The sequence below is a fragment of the Leptonotus elevatus genome, chromosome 14, assembly GCF_054856555.1.
Source record: "Leptonotus elevatus isolate MCC_2025b chromosome 14, RoL_Lele_1.0, whole genome shotgun sequence".
In the NCBI taxonomy this organism is placed as follows: Eukaryota; Metazoa; Chordata; class Actinopteri; order Syngnathiformes; family Syngnathidae; genus Leptonotus; species Leptonotus elevatus.
This window is the reverse complement of record NC_141252.1, coordinates 20,187,116-20,205,525: the sequence shown is the minus strand read 5'-3', so window position 1 is coordinate 20,205,525 and position 18,410 is coordinate 20,187,116. Positions and strand designations below refer to the sequence as shown.

Genomic DNA, 18,410 nt, shown 5'->3' with positions numbered 1-18,410 from the left:
CACAATGGAAGGGTCAACTTGACACAGAGCTGAGGGTCGATTACTAAATATGCAGACACACACCGTCGTAAGATACAACACAATGTGAGAGCTGAGAGTATTACTTTAACTCTTTTTACAGGTGAGACGTTTGATTCCTATGGGAAGACTTAATGTAATTGAAGATGTTTTGTTGTTGTGTGTTATAGGGGCATTTTTATTTTATCGAGTTGTGAGGAGGTCACAGGCAGGCCCTGGGAAATGGCGAACTAGGCGGTCGCCTAGGGCGCCATATAGTGGAGGGGGGCCAAATTGCAGGGCCCAAAAAATATTTCAAAAAATAATTTTTTCAAGTCAAGTTTATTTATATAGCCCTTAAAGGGCTTCACATGCCCATAGTTGACGAATATCTCCCCCCAAAAAACATTTATAATGAAACGGTCCAAGTCCTCAGATGCTGCATTAAGAAAGTGACGAAAGGAGGAGGAAAAACGATCCCAGGGTAGAGACATGTATGTCAGTCGATCATCATTGTCTATAAAAATAAACATGAAAATAGCGTTAGCTTCTTAGCTTGCAACTAACTTGTTTAATTCACCATTACATCCATGCTACTCTCTACACCAGAGCGGGGCAAAGCTTGCTGGCTTTAAAATAAAGTCCAGTCCAGATACCTGCAAATAGATTGGCATAATTGAATGTTTCACATAACCACGTTAATTTATGTAAGATAAGATTGTATGTTAATTTTATGTACACTCTAAAAACAGTTAGGTCAAAAATAACCTAAATTGGGTTGAAAAGGGACCAACCCAAATTAAAAGAATAGAATAGAACTTTATTTGTCATTGTGTACACAATGATACCGATATGTCTCGCTTTGCTTGGCAAGCCTTGTCAGTGGGGCTCCTGGCGAGTCCCTCAGAAAACAGCGCAGCTCTGACGTGTATTATCAGCATGTCTTGCATTGGATGTGGGTTTGGCTGAGTGACGCGCCAGCCGGAGCAATAAAAGAGACGCGGACGAGTGAGAGCGCACATCAGTGAAAAGGAGAAGCGCAGCAAGCAGCACACACCGCAGTGCCTTGTCCGCTCAGACAGCGAACTGAGAGGAAGAAATATGCCGACGTCTCATTAGAAGTCACGTTTCGCCACCGCTCATCTGCAGGCTTCCGTTAACACAACCTAAACACGGCAGGACCTCCGCGGTGAAGAGGGGGATCTTGAACACCAAGTAAAAAACTTGTTGACGGTAAGTCATCTCCTTTTTGTTTTGTTTAGAAAAATAAAGTAATTTGACGGTCACAAATTGCAGTAATTATAATAATAATTATCACGTCTCTACTCAACGAGCCAGACAATGCAACTATTTACGACCCAATATGTGATGGAGTTTTGCATTGGGATTTATTATTTTCTTTAGCATTCTGATTGTGGGTTCAAATCCAGGTTGGAACACGTTTTTTTTTCTCCAACTTCAATTTCTGAAATAGTCATTGTCCAATAATTTCACGTCAATTTTACTAAATGTCATTTGACATCAACTTGTTTTAACTATATTAATCCCTTTTCAGCTTTGTATTACACTCATTTACTCAATACAATTGCATTCAATTACACTTCCATATCTTCAGTAGTACAGTGGTTAAAGCAAGTTTATAACATGTCGAAGGTTAGGGTTCGATTCCCACTTGGAACAAAACATTTTTTTAAATTCAATTTCTGAAATAGTCATTGTCCAATAATTTAACATCCATATTACAATTATTATACAATTACATAAAATGTCAAAGATACTCTCATATTCACAATAGTGCGGTGGTTAGAGCACATGACTGTCACGAGGAAGGTTCTGGGTTCAATTCCCGCTGGAAGCATTCAGCATGTATTCAAATCTTAGCATTCAGTGTGCAGCATTCCCACACAATTTCTGCAGAAATTGCACTTTGTCTAGTTTATATTAGCATCTCACGTATATCATTTCTATAACTGGACTACTGCTTTTAGAAAATGTTTAGAGTTCATAATTATTTATGCTCATTGGCCTCCCGACAGCATCTCACCTTGATCCAACATTAACGAGTATAACCGGTGCAATTAGCTCAGTCTGAATAAACATTCCGAGAGAGGTGGAGTAAGAGTCTTAAGATTAACTTCAAAGGTGACACTTACTTTCTGCAAGATGCACCCACTTTCACTAATTGATGCTGCTGCTAGTTTAATTACACATAATCCAATAAAGTCCTTGTGCATTAGATCAGACGTATGTGTGTGTGGGGCGCTAAAAACACCTCAACTAATAAAGGTCCGATAGCACTGGTATTTATCCTGCACTTGAGGCTGCTCATGTTTTGTTCATTGGGAGAGAGTGGTTATTACATTTAGAATTAATGTCAACTGGAAAGATACTTTTTTACTAAGAACAGTGTTTCCTAACCCTTATTGAGCCAATATTACATGAGAAAAATCTCAATATCTCAAACCCCCCACCCGCCAAATAAAAGTCACAAAAAGTATGAATACTAAAATGCACTAATGATATTTATACAATAATGATGTTGTCTAAGTTTGATCACTAATTGACTTAATAAGTGTGAAATCTGGGCCTGTTCAATTAAACACAAATCTGAACTAATTGCAGGAAGCCATGACTTATTCTGAAAGGTTTATTGTGCCTTTAATGGCAGGGCATAATTGTTTTGCCTGTCATTATACGTCGCTAGCATTAATAACTGAACCAAGATATACTGTACTGTACTTATAATAAATGTTTTTTTCAGATAAATGAATTGAAATTGGTCAATTTCCCGCGGCACACCTGCTGATCTCTCACGTCACCCTAGTATGGAATCACTTAACTATAGAAATCTGGAGTTCTTTGGCCTTTTTAAGTTTGGATTATCTCATACGCTCATCACCATAAAGTTGCCAAAAATATAGATAAAAATGACAAAAGGTAAGCTATTTTCCAGCAAAATGTTTCACATAAGGAAAGGCAGATGAATCTTAACTTAACTCAACTTATTATGTGATCAATTTTACAGACGTTGTGTTATACCTGGCATGCTATTCATTGCTTGTAAATTCAAACCCCTCATTGAAAGTATGAAAAGAGAGCTCTCATCTGTCAAGTCATGGTTCCTAAACAATTATATTGCATAATCTCTAAAAGTCTGAGGGGAAAAAAAAATTGTGGGGGCATATTTTCAAAGTAATGAAGTAAAAGCTACAATATGATGTATTTTGTATTGATCTAATATCAAGCTATTTTATTTAAGTCATTTTTTTTGTCAAATCAAATAATCAATAACATATATTTCAAAGTATTTTTGTACATTGTTTGTTTAATTATAATCAATATAAACACAATAGGTACACTTAGTAGTAATAAAGTAGTAACGTTTTAACAATAGTGTTGAATAATAATAATAAAAAAAAATAATAATAGTAACAATAATAATAATAATTTAACAATTGTAACAATATCTAAAAACTAAATAACTAAAGTAAGAAGAGTAGAAACATATTGTATATATATATTTTGTTCAAGTCAACTTTTGTCAAATTAGATCAAATATTTCAAAAGCATTTTCGTACATTGTTTGCTTAATTATAATCAATATAAACACAATAAGTACACATAGTAGTAACGAAGTAGTAATAACTAAACAATAACTAATGAATAATAACAATAATATAATATTTGTTACAATATCTAACAACTAAATAACTTTAGTAGGAAGAGTACAAACATATTGCATATATATTTTATTCAAGTCAAATTTTTGTCAAATTAGATCATCAATAAAATATATTTCAAAAGTATTTTTTGTACATTGTTTGTTTGGTTATAATCAATATAAACAATAAGTACACATAGTAAAAAAAAAGTAGTAACAAGGTAATAATAACTAAACAATAACTAATGAATAATAATAATAATAATAATAATATAATACTTGTAACAATATCTAACAACTAAATAACTAGTAGGAAGAGTACAAACACATTGCATATAGAGTATAGTTGTATGTGTGTGCGTGTGTGTGCGCACGCGTGTGCGTGTATCCATGTCTTACCCGAACCCTCTTCCACGGGGGTTGTAGTGTCAGTCTGATCAGATTTACATGGAGGTGAGAAGCAGCGTCTCAGTCAGCCCACAGTCCCTGTGAGGTGCTGAATCTCACAGTCCCGACTTAAGCAGAAGATCCACATAGCTCTTTGGATGTGGAGGCCCCTGATATGCAGACATTAAAGGGTTAAAGGTGAGGAGCGCCTCAGCAGCATAGCACTTCTATCCTCTAATGACCTCCTGAGTAAAAGTCAATTACTTCTGCGTTGTGATCAGAAAGGACAAGACCACAGGGGGCTGTTTGAGCTTCACTGCTCCTCATTACAACTACTTCATCCACGTTAAGGATGAGCGGCCTGACTCAAGCCTTTGACATATGTTTTTTTGTTGTTGTACACAGCACATATGTTCAATTAAACATTAAAATATGCATGTTATTATGGTTGACAAAATCCAAAGAAGCGGTGATATAAAGGAAGCTTTCAGCCATCCAATTTTCACAATGTGCTTGTGATTCATGTCAACCAATTCAAACAATAGTTGATGTAGATTTTCCTAGATATCATTTCACAGTATTTTTGAAAATGTGTGATAATTGTCATTTACAGCTATCACATTGTTGTTTTCAGTTATTGCATCCTATTTATGCAAAGGGATCTAAAGCAAAAGCTAAAACAACAAAACATTATACTGATTCATATTAAATATATTTTAACCAGCCCCTAATAATTTTTTGTGTTAATGTTAATGTTAAACTAAGATATATTAACTGTTTATTAATTGTTTGATGCCCAGGGTTTAGAATTAGCTAATTGCATGAGTGCACAAAGCATAACATTATTTATTGTTATGGGTTATATATATGTTACATTATGCTAACTGTAATTGTTATTCAATACGTTATTGTTTTGGAAAAGCGCTGTATACTGTAAGCTGTATTGTTCCCTATCAAAAACTAGTCTATTATGTAAAAAAAAAAAAAACTGTAGTTCAGTGGTGCAATAACATTAATAGTATATTATTAAGTATATGTAAATATGGTTATTGTGTTGGCAATGTGGATTTGCATATTGGTATATGGTATATACTAGGGGTTTCAAGCGATTACAATTTCTAATCGTAATTAATCGCATGACTTCAATAGTTAACTCACGATTAATTGCTAATTTTATATCTGATCTAAAATGTATAATACAATTAAAAAAATTAATAAAAAAAAAACCCAATAAACTGTTTTCTAAGTTTTCATACTTTTGTAAACATAAAAGTGGGAAAAAAAAGTTAAACTAATAAAAATATGGCTGCATCTTTTAGTCATTGATACAGTAATTTCTTAAAAATTCATAAAATTGAGTTAAAATTAAAACGATGTACTGTACTGTAAAAAAGGAGTGTGATATTGATTGTGTTGAGGTCACTTTCTGCCACGAGATGGTGACAGATCCCGGAACCAAGTGGCCAAAATGAGTTTCCTCCGCAGGGTATCAGGGCTCTCCCTTAGAGATAGGGTGAGAAGCTCGGTCATCCGGGAGGGACTCGAGCCGCTGCTCCTCTGCGTTGAGAGGAACCAGTTGAGGTGGCTCGGGCATCTGGTTCGGATGCCTCTTGGACGCCTCACTGGAGAGGTGTTCCGGGCATGTCCCACCGGCGGGAGGCCCTGGGGACAACCCAGGACACACTGGAGAGACTATGTCTTCCGGCTGGCCTGGGAAAGCCTTGGGATCCCGTCGGAGGAGTTGGCCGAAGTGGCTGGGGAGAGGGAAGTCTGGGCTTCCCTGCTAAAGTTGCTGCTCCCGCGACCCGACATAAGCCGGATAAGCGGTAGTAAATGGATGGATGGCTGGATGGATGGATAGATGATGACAGCTCAGTGCATTTTTCTTTTCATATTAAGAGCTATCTAATCTGTAACATGAAGTAACTTGTGAAATTCTGCACCTTTTTAAAATTGTAAAATACAACTTGACCCACAAATCTCCACAAATATATGCATTATTATTAAATGTATTACTGCTAAATTTTGACGTGGATGTGTCTGCTGCGTTGTGACTGGAATTCCCCCAGTACAGGCTTTCCAAGTGAGGGGGTGGTCATTAATCGCGAGTAAAAAAAATTAGTAGCATTAAAGGAACTTGAAATGTACTCAAAATTAACTCACTAATTTTGACACCCCTAGTATATACAGTGCTCAGCACACTCCAACAGGTTTATAAGAACACCTTTAGTTTCCTTTCAGAATCAAGATTTGTTTTATTTTATGGGACATTACACTACAAAATACTCCCACAAATCTGGGCCATTGATTGAAAACAATATTTGTTAATTAGTACACAACAAAAGTTTTCTTAACAAATAAGTACACCCTGAGAAAAAGACTGACAACATGTTACTATCCATAAGAGTCATGGAGGTCATAGAAAATACTAGATTTTGTCGTTTTTGTTGTGGGATGCATACATTTTTCGTATGAGTTAATTTGATTAAACTAAGGATTTTGTAATCTATGCATTGTATTATCAACCTTACTTTCATGTGGTCTCTCTGCTTCAAAATGGACGTGCTCTTTGTAGTTGTATAATTGTATACCAATTTCTAAATAAACACAACAGAACAGAAAGTAAAGCATATAGTATAGCATGTAGTTGGGATGTACCACTTTTTCAGACTGATACCAGTACGAGGACTCAAGTATTGAGTAGTCACCACCAATATTGAAAACAAGTACCGATACCACTAGTACTTTGATAAATACCCCCCATGACCCCACCCCCCTCAAAATAATATATGCATGACAGAAATACTTAAACAAATATCTATATATCCCAGTATAGCAGTATAGCAGGTTTCCTTAAAACTGCAGGAAATAAATGGCAATTTTCTATTCCTCCGATTTCTAGTTCTGTGTCATAAAACAGCCACAAGAGGGCAGCCGATACTGGTATTGGCCATCGTCGTGAGTACCAATACCTTGAAATAAGGTTAGATATCAGTCGAGACATAGTATCAGTATTTGCCCCTCCCTAGCATGTAGTATTTTATTTTTACTTGGCACCGTTTTAACATCATTATATTTTCATGAATGCGTTAAGATTCATTTTGGTTGTTCATTGTTTTGATTACACCACAATGTCTTAACCAAGCTGGGGGTGATGTAGTTGTTCACATACTGCAGCTGACTTTCTTATGAAGCTGTTTTCCTTTCACTTCAAACAGTTCCACTGTGACCTTCAGGGTTATTATAGTTTTGGAATTTTCATTTTAGTTGGTTTCTATTTTGTTTTGAGTTTTTTTTTTTTAAAGTTAGTTCATTTTAATTAGTTTTCAGTGTGGTTCTGTTAGTTTTTATTAGGTTTTGTTTTAAAAATAAAATGCTTAATTTAAGTTTAGTTTTATAATAATATTAATAACAGATTTTATTTGTAACACACTTATCATTTATAAAATAAATCTCAGTTGTGTATTACTTGTGAGCAATATTTAATAAACACCATGGTAAAATGGAAAAAGTAACACATCTCTTACCTAGCATTGCTTTTCGGCTGAGTTAAATAAAAAAGTAGGCGAGTCGAGCCATTGGAGCCAAAAGTCAAGCAAGCAAATTTGTCGCCTCGGATCGACGTCATCTAAGGGTGCTTTTCTATTGGCTGCTGCTAGATGACATCACTTATGTGTGAAACACTTTCAAACATCTTTATTCCGATTAATATCAAAATAAATCTACTTAAAATCACATTTAAAATCATCCCCAAAGGCTCATGTATTAAATGAATTACCAAAGATTAAAAAAAAATTTTTGGGGCTATAAATATAGTTAGTTTTGTAAACATAAAATTTAGTTTCAGTAAGTTTTCGTTTTTTTAAAAAACATTCATAGTTTTTGAATTTTAGTTTTAGTTTTTTCGTTAGTTTTCGTTACCTAAAATAACCTTGATGACCTTACCCAGTTAGGTCCATAGGAAATGGTTGGCTGAAGGTGTTCATTTACAAAACTCAACTATGCAGTAAACATATTGCAAGCAGAATGTGTCCTGTAATCGTTCTCACCAAAACTTTACAACAGAGGTACTCAAGTTCGGTCCCCGAGAGCCCCTATCCAGCCTGTTTTCCATGTTTCCCTCCACTAACACACCTGATGATCAGGATTGTTATCAGTCTTGAGCACTTGAGCACCCCTGCTTTACAATGTATGGAAATCTAGGTCCAGAAAGTGTAAACCCTGCCACAGTTTGGCTTTAGCCCCTGATGCTAGCTATCTTGCTCCCTAGCAAGTAAACATGCACCATGCTAATAGCTGGGGCTAAAGTCAAACTGTGGCAGCGTTTTTACTTTCTGGACCTGGTTTGCCACTTCTGATGTTTCATCAGCATTTTAGAAAAGAAAAGCTGTTGAGATGTTTTACCAATAAAGATTGAACCTTACTTTGAATTTCTGGTGTGTAAAGGGCTGTTCAAATGCAGCAGAAAGTGCCCACTGTCAATCATAGGTTGACTTGAACAAAGACACATTGTTGTCTTGTTATTCCTGCTTATCAAACCTGATTTAACAGCTCACAGACTCTTGCTGAATGTTGCCATTCTCTTACAGCACCTTCAACAGCTCCAGGCATGTTTCTGGCAACAGGAAACGCACATACGCGCTTCACAATTTCTGTCTGACACATTTGTCTGTGCGTCTTAATGTTGCCAATTGTTATTCGCTCTCCTTATTTGACACGTTTACCTCACACTGACACTCTCATTTGTCACGGTGCATTGTTGCTGATCCATTTCTTGTGCACGTTTCAAACAGCTCACATTAGCAAAGAGTTTTAACCACGCGTTAACCAGCGTGGTTTTCCATAACAGCAAAGCACTTGTACAAGTTAAATAAAACAAAAAACCGAACACTATAAGGTATTTTAGATCAATGCATTGAAAAGGTACTTGTCAGTCAATACTTGTTGATGGCTACGGGAGAGCCACATTAAAAGTTTTTCTGTTTTGTGGTTCAAACAGGAAATGTCCCTTTCACATCTTAATGAGCAGATCATGACTGCCCCTTCAACAGCTTTTATCAGCATTTAAAGCTGGATGTGTATTAGTGGCAGATAAGGGTGTGTGGTTGAATACCCAACTCTTCTTCCACTTCTGAGCAGGGGGCGCCACTGTTGCAGTGATCTATAGACTAATGTGACCACTGGGCGGGGCTAGGGGTCCCCTTTGATGTCTGGTGGAAAGAAAAGCAGAAATAGTGGTTAATAGTATTCTAGTTTATTTTATTGACAATAACATATGATGAAGCAACTTTTATGAAAGATTTCTTTTTTTGTTTTTGTTTATTTGTATTTTTTTTTAAATGAACAAACAAACTCACAACACCAATAACATTTAACAAGAGTAACTGTGGAATTTAGGAAATTGAAAATAATTCAAACAAAACACTGCAAAATCAAGACATTAATTCTGACACGGGCAATGCACGGATAATCCATTAGAGGGCAGTATCACCCAGCCGATGGCTTTTCCAGTGACCTTGCAAGATCGCCCCAATTGAGTAAGGAGAGACACTTATTAATTAATTTTTTTTAAAATACTAATATGTTTGAGATGTCCGTTTATTATATTTTTGACAGTTATAAATGTACAAATTTAAAGAATTGTGACAGGACGTATCAAATATGACACAAAAAAGCCATATGGTATATTTGCCACTTTATAAAGTTGCAATTTTTGGATTTTTTTCTCTGAATATCACCCCCCCTCTGAAAAAAAATATATATACGTGACCCTAATACGCTGTCGTACTGAAAACATTTGATTAAACATTTCAGTATTTACTGTAAATCCGGATTGTAACGTGGAGAAAAGAAGAATTTTGCATGACCTGTTCTTTTTCCAGGTAGGTGTATGCATAAATCATGTTTCGTTTTTTGCAAGCAGTGTAAGTTGTAAAATTTTGATGGCATCTGAAAAGAATGGCTTTTTTTTTACACATGAGAGAGAGGAATCAAATAACCCAACCTAATCCGCAAATGTGTTCTGTCCGTTCCAGACATCTTGTTGGATTTCTTGCCTCAGCTATGGGCAGCAAGACTCTTCCCGCTCCAGTCCCTCTCCACCCATCACTGCAGCTGGCTAATTATTCCCTTCTCCAGAGCTCCACAGGCCTTCAGCTGCCAACGGATCACTTCCACAGCATCTACAGCTTCAGCGCCCTGCATGCCATTCAGCTTCACCAATGGACCCCGGGCTACCTGCCTGTGGCCCTGCCTCGCTGCGCTATCTCCAAACTACCTTTCCAGTTCTCTTCTATGGCCTCCATCCCAATCTTCCCTCATCACCTGCAGCCTAAGCAGGACTCAACAGGACGGATGCAGAACTCCAAGAACAAGCCTCGCTTTGACTTTGCCAACCTGGCCACAGCAGCCACCCAAGAGGATCATCTGAAGGCGGAAGACCTCAGCATGTCAGGGGTCGCCGCTGCTGCTGCCTCATCTCACCATTCCGAGTCAACCGGCCTCGGGTGCATCCTGGATGTGACCAAGCTCTCCTACCCGGAGCGCAAGTCCAGTCGAGGCCGCTTGCCCTCAAAGACCAAAAAAGAGTTTGTCTGCAAATTTTGCGGCAGGCATTTTACAAAATCCTACAATCTGTTAATCCATGAGAGGACACACACAGATGAGAGGCCATACACCTGCGATATCTGCCACAAAGCCTTCAGAAGGCAGGACCACCTCCGAGACCACAGGTGAGAGCAACCTGTTTTGTCAAACGCTCATTTAGCAATATATGTTTCTTGTTTGAAACTTGGCAGTTAAGCAGCACATTAGAAGAATCCTCAAGCTCATACCTCAACAGTTTGTCTCAGCAGAACATGTTTGGGCACAACTTTGAGTAACCGGAGAACCAGCTTTAAGCAGAAGAATATACGTTTCGAGAAATTTTTACTTGATTCAAATGGACATCTACTGATATATATTACCTGATGGAGATTGACTTGTCAATTTCTAGGCAACAGAAAAACCTTTCTGGATGTTAAAATTGTATCCTGCTATTTTCTTGATTAATGATTTACAGTCTTAAATCCTCGTCACTTTTATATCAGAAATAATTTGACATGTAAGAACAAGTTAATGGGCTAAGACTAGAATGAAAAGTATTTAGTGGGGAGAGCTTGTTTTAAGATATCACACTGGAGGTGTGGTGTGTGAGGTTATTTAACACATAAAGCAGCCATACTAAAATAAAAATACTGGCAACAGTAAGTGTATATCCAGATATTTTTGTTTACTTGATATTTAACATTAGTGGGGTTTCCATCCACCCATTTTTATTCTAAATTTCAAGAAATGTGAAAATAAAACTAAACAGAAACTCTAGAAATTCAAAAAAGGGCCCAAAATTCGCAAAAAAGTTTTTGCGCTTGGAGGGGGTTGATTTTGAAGCGTATCGAAAAAAGGAAAATGCTAATTTGGGCTATGGAAACAAGTTTTGCGAATAAATGCTGACAAGACACGTCGCACGTTTTGACTGGATATTACGTCACACTTATGTTTGTAGTCAAACATGAATGTCGGACGATAAAGTAAAGTACGTTTGGGGCCACGATAAAAAAGAAATACTTTTGGAATTAATTAAAGAAGTGAATTTTAATGCAATTTTAGATGGAAAACAGCACAAAAAAAAGCTACAGTTTATCAAGAATTACCAAAGTAAATTCATATAACGTCATCGCACAGCGCAGTCACTTCCTGGTCTTCTTCTTTTAAATTACTGGTGGACCCCATCTCTATGGTGTATACCGCCACCTACAGCGGCGGAGTACCCTCTCAACATTCGAGAAAGAAGAACAGATGGAAACGGGCATAAGTCGCATGTCCGTTTTGTGCATTTTCAATAAATTTGCTTTAAAAAAAATTTTTTTTTATATTGTTGGTTAAATTGAGAAAATGCACAAGATTATACCAAACATGTTGAAAGATTAAAAAAAATAAAATAAATTCTGAGGAAACATACATTAGTAATTTAATGGCCTCAGTCGCAATGGTGTGCAATGCATTCGCTAAAATCATACGACACACATCTGGTCAGAAAGAGGCATTGGCAACGCTTATTCACTTCTCTGCCATTTGCACTCAGTGTCAGGAGAAATAATACCTGCAGGGTAGTGAGAAATGGATACACTATCATCGTGTGAAAGAGGGTGTGTGTTTTGCGGCTCAGTCTGATTGTTGTCCTATTAGCAGCCAAAAGTTATGTTCCCATACTTCAAAACTATTTTTAACTTAGTTTCAAATGAGTCAAACAAATGCCATTAGCAAATAAATAATTAAATACTTACAGCCTTTACCCAATCACAGGCTCCAGTGCCAACCACCACATATAGGCTCCCACTAAACGATTAAAAGATTAGACTAAAAATAAGTTTCAATAATGATAATTCATTAAGGTCCTGGATGCTTGAAGAGCAGACATGACAAGGCTTCTACGAAGCATTTTTGTGAATATCGAGGTTGTTCTGGGTGTTTATCTTGAAGTCATTTGGGCCCACTTACTTAAAAAATTACAACATAAAAACTACATCAAGTGAATAAGACAAAGATATTTGGTATTTAAACCTAAATAATAATAATAATAATAATAATAATAATAATAATAATAATAATAATAATAATAATAATAATAATGATACTACTACTACTACTACTACTACTAATAATAATAATAATAATAAGTGGTGATTACAATTTTTAATAGTAATTAATTGCATGACTTCAATAGTTAACTCACGATTAATCGTAAATCCTATGTCTGTTTTAAATGTACAATACCATGTACAATCAAATATTTTTCATACTCTTGTTAACCAAAAAGTGGGGAAAAAAATGTTAAACTAATAAATATGCCTGCATCTTTTAGTCATTGATGCTGTAATTTCATAATAATTCATGAAGTTGAGTTACAATTGAAAAGATGTACTGTACTGTAAAAAACAAAAAGTATTGATTTGTGTTGAGATCATTTTTCTACTACTAGATGGCATAATTGCATTTCTAAGATGTTGGTGACATCTTTTCATATTAAGAGCTATCCATCTTTAAAATGAAGTACCATGTGAAATTCTGCACATTTTTTAAATTGTAAAATACACCTTGACCCTAGTCTCGAATAATATATGCATTATAATTAAATTTATTGCTGCTAGTATTTATGTATTTATGAATCCTTTTGAACAAACAAACTAACTTTTTTTTTAAATCAACTTCCACGTGACTTTTGATTTGCGTCATATTTGATACATCTGTAACAATGCTTTAAATTCATACATTTATAACTGTCAAAAATATAATAATAAACAGACGTATCAAACATATTTCCAAAAATCAGAAAGAACATTTCCCACTATTAATAAGCATAGGTGTCTCTTCTTTCTCAAGATCGCTGGAAAAACCAGCAGATGGGTGATACTGCCCTCTAATGGATTATCCGTGCAATGCATGTGTCAAATCGTATACGTCAGGGTTTTAATGGGGGGAAAAATATTATACTCATGAAATAGAGGGCTAAAAAGGTCTTGTTTTTAATATGATATATTTGGCTTTATAAGTTTAAATTGAAATGACTACTACAACTGTTTGTTGTTTTTTGCTAACACTGCAATGTTGTGTTCTATTCGACAGGTACATTCATTCCAAAGAAAAGCCCTTCAAGTGTCAGGAGTGTGGGAAAGGCTTCTGTCAGTCCAGGACTCTGGCTGTCCACAAAACATTACACATGCAAGTCAAGGATCTGAAGCCAAGCAAGATGAAATGATTCAGTTTTCTTCAAGGGAAGGGACAGGGACACTGGAGATATACTGTTTAGAACAACCAAATAAATAACAATCAATAACCAAACCAAAGATCAAAAAGAAATATAACTCAGTTGTTGGTAGGAGAACCTCCGATGTCTTCCACTTCTGTGAGAACGCTGCTCAAGGATTAACATTTTCACCAGCAATTTCTTACACGATACAGAAATAAGCCTTTGTGATGAAGTGCATGAATAGTTCTTTGCGTCTTGGCAGAGACCCCAGTGGATATGTGGAATGTGAAATAGCAATACAATTAAAAGAAGAAAAAAAATGGCTGCTCATTCTAAATACTGCACTGCAGAAACTTGTAGTCCAAAGACAAGGTCCCACAAATATTTTGCAAGTGAGGAGGATACTCTTAGCACGTTTTCCTCTATTTCAATGTAACATTCCAATGTTATTTTTGTACGGATGCATTATATCAGAAATGTATTTTTGCACTTTAATCTGATTATTGATTTTTTTTCTATATATCACTGGATCTTATTTTCAGAACAAATAATCATTTTTGAATAAATTTTTTTATTGTTACTGGTTGAGTCTGAGCTTTTCCTGACATCATTTAATAGCAACTGGCCCCAGTCTGACACATCAATAGATGTCTCATGTTACTTGCTTGACGTTATTATACAGTTTCACACAATTTTTCTTTGCAATAGTGCAGATCCAAATCAGGCCTTGTTTACATTGTGGTTAAAAATCACATATGAATTGAAATGTGATCGGACAGAACACATACATCTACTGTACTCTGTTATTGTGAGTTGGATGTCATATATATAGTATATGGTGAACAATTACACACAAGTTTACAAATAAAACATCTGCTGGACTGTATATACAAAGTTTGGAGGTGCATAGACCATTGGGAAAATCATTGTCAACTGTCGCCATCAGAGTAAATCAGAGGATTCCTGCCATTTGAACATTTTGGATGAAGAGGCAGTCCAGCAACCTTGCGCTACAAGCAGAATTCTCGCGGAGTTCACAAATCCCCAAGAATCCACCTTGTACCTAGCCAACTGATTTTCACCAATCACAAAGCAACATTGTGTTTGGGGGGCGGAATATGTTAACCTGGCAATAGCCAGATTGATAATTGTGATTCACTCAAAAGAGTTCTTCACAGTGATTTGTTTAGGAAAGGCGGTCCAGAATCTTGTACACATCTACATTGATCTAACTTTTTAATCATGATTACTAACAATAATTGGGTCATTTCTATTAGCCTTCAAAACATTTTTATTTTAACTGTCAAGATTTTTTTCATTTAATATCAAACAGTGTTCATTATATAAAAAGAAAACCCTATTGGTCCAGCTGAACGTTATGATGTAACCATTTTTAAAATAGGTGTGTTAACTAACTAACTAACCAACTAACTAACTAACTAACTAACTAACTAACTAACTAACTAACTAATTAACTGACTGACTAACTTAACTGTGGTTAGCAAACCTTTGCTAGTTTAGTTAGCTTTATTATGTAATAAACACAAAATAACTATATAGAGACCTAAATGAATTGTAAAAGTAAAAAAAAAACAACAACACACAATTTCAGATATGATAGTGTAATGTACTCAACAATAATTGGGTCATTACTAGTAGTTATTCTTAGTTTTGTTTCCTTTAACATGGCATGATGTAACCATTTTTTGATTAGGTTTAACTAGACCAATTGTGGTTAGAAAACATTTGCTAGCTGATGTTAGTTTTCTGCAATGAACACAAAATAACTACATAAAGGCCTCTATGGCTACGTTCACACTTTTTTGCCCAAATGCAACCTGTATCTGACTTATGTCAGACTGAACGGCTCAATTCCGATTTTTTTCATATGCGACCTGGGTCACTTTCATATGTGGTCCTAGATCGGACACGTATCCGAATTTTTGCAATGCGACCGCAGTCTGAACGGCTAGGTCGCATATATCCGACCTCGACGTCATCAAAAGTCCAATATGAGCTTCGCACGGGCGGGCAAAGTCGTGTCGAGTAATAGTTTGTGACTTTATATTGACTTTAATTTAATCCCACTTGAAACATGAAGTACAAAGATGACATTTGTGATGGAGATATTAGTAATTTAGCCTTGCAGACGGCTCATTTACTGCGTGCGGCAATGACGTGACGTCATCGTTAGGGAGGGGAAAAAAAGAAGAGGTCTCCGTGAGATGAGGCGCTCGAACAGGCTTGCCTCATTTTCACAAAATATTATTTCTACCTCCTCCCGCATCACTCCTCTGTAGATATGAGATGGTAAAAATATGAGCCCCGACGACGGACTTATAAAAGTCCGTGGTCCTGACATGCTGGACCATACATATTTACTTTGGCAAACACAGCGGTGTGAGTGACGTATCTTCTTCTGCGCATGCGGGTCACTTTGGAGACGCATTACGTCCACACAGCAGACAGACTGAGGTACGTAATTAATAGGTAATGTGAGCACTTACTAAAAAAAATTTTTGGGTCTGTTTATGGTGGGATCATTCTGTTGCGTTGTGGTCAGGGAGCGGCGTGGTGTCTGTCGGCGTGTGAAGTGAAGGACCCAAAATGCAGGGAGGCAGGAGAACCACAGCAGGAGTGTGGGCGAAACTGGCATGCTTTATTTGACAGAAAACACTAACCAGGGTACTGGTTAATGCTAACTAAACAACAAACTGAAAATATACAAAATCAAAATGACAGACAGAACTCCGGGGGTGACCGTGACAAGCGGCAATGATTCCACGCCGACTGATCACCACCCGGGAACTAAATACACCCACACTAATTGGGTAACTAGCCACACCTGGGGACAGGCACAAGTGGCTGAGGGCCCGGATTGGTCAACCCGCGGAAGGGCTGGAACCCACTCAGGACCAATCGGGACCCTCAACCAAAACCAGATCTTCCCAGACATGACAAATTTAACAGATAAATTCCCTTTTAATGGGTTAATTGTATGAATGGCTATGACAACTGTGTAATTGACATAAACATGGCATAAAGCGGGACGCCCGGTACGGGACCTATGTAATTACACCAGTTTTAAAATCGCTGCATTGGCTCCCTGTGTAGTTCAGGGTTGATTTTAAGGTGCTTTTATTCGTTTTTAAATGTCTTGGGCCAACTTATTAACTGACCTGCTTTTATCGTATTAACAGTCGCGGATCCTGAGGTCCCCTGGCAGCAGCCTTTTAATTGTTCCTAGGGTGAAGACCAAAACACACGATGAGGCTGCATTTAGCTGCTATGGTCCTCACCTATGGAATAGCCTGCCGCAGGGCATCTGGTCCACAGAGATTATTGATATTTTTAAGAGGAGGCTCAAGACACACCTTTTAGTTTGGCATTTAAATGATCTTTTTAACCCCTTTTATTTATTTTTTTAGTAACCAGTTCCTGTTTTCATGTTGTCTTTTAGCTTTGTTTTTGCCTTGTTCTGTTGTCTTTTAGTTTTTAGCTCCAGTGTTTCCTGGGTGCCTTTCCTCACATGGTTTCTCTGTGCCCCGTCATGTTTTTAATTTTTTTTTATTTGGGGGGTGTTGGGGGGTTGAGTGTTTTTTCTTAGTATTGCATTATGGATGTTTTAATTGTTTAGCACAGTGAGTTGCATTATTATGTAGGAAAATAAATAAAGTTTAATTGATTGATTGATAATAACAGGACAAAACAATGAGGTTGGCAAAATCCGCCAAGACGTGGGACCCAAGGCTCAAAATCAGGACTGTTTCAGTCAAAACGCGACGTCTGGTCACCTTCGTCTTTTATTAACAACATACGAGGGCGTTACAATATTATGAATGTGTATATGTTGGCATGCACTACACAGGAGGAAGGCTGTTGGTCCAGGGCGGATGCGCAGCCCGCTACTCTGCATTTCTCTTATAGCCAGGAACCAATCAGTCTGTCAGCATCACCCATAGTAGCCAGAAAAACACACACACAGCTGGTCAGTTCAAGATGGCAGGGGATGGTGTACGTGACACAAGCCTTGTTGAAAAACAAACGTGTTCTTGCATATAGCACAGTGCAGGCTGAGGGCAGGCTGCTGACAACCAACCATCCTTAACTACTGTTACCACCAGTTACCACACAATGACTAGACAAACAGATTTCTCACTATTAGTGCAGTATTCAATGTCCTTGTTCAGTATCATGGTAATTTGGTTGACTCATGACTTGGGAAAACCAGCGCAATAAGGTGTAATACCTTCCGCTGTTCCAAAACAAACAAACAAACAAACAAACAAACAAACAAACAAACAAACAAACAAACAAATCAAGACAGTTGACTTTAAAGCAGGCTATAATTCATACTCACGTTAACACCTGGCTTCAAGTAACATATAACAAGTTTTTGGTCTTGAATAAGGCAAAGTTCCCTGTTATTAATATACTACATGTTACACAGTAGATGGGCTGCAATAGACGTATTACAAAACATGTTTTAATTTGAAATAGGGCAAAATGTGGTCAGTACAACTGTCTCACACCAATAAGGCTTTGACTTTTTGGGTCAAAGTCATAATTTTAGTAGTA

The 18,410-nt window shown here is 36.9% G+C and overlaps 1 protein-coding gene across 1 annotated transcript; it reads left to right on the top strand.

Annotated features, from left to right (window-relative positions):
• Positions 1–1,033: 1,033 nt before the first annotated feature.
• Positions 1,034–14,412, top strand: osr1 (odd-skipped related transcription factor 1). Its single transcript, XM_086095003.1, has 3 exons — positions 1,034–1,230; positions 10,081–10,776; positions 13,709–14,412. The coding sequence occupies exons 2-3, from the start codon at positions 10,109–10,111 to the stop codon at positions 13,839–13,841; spliced, it is 801 nt and encodes a 266-aa protein (XP_085951129.1). The 5' UTR covers positions 1,034–1,230; positions 10,081–10,108; the 3' UTR covers positions 13,842–14,412.
• Positions 14,413–18,410: the final 3,998 nt, after the last annotated feature.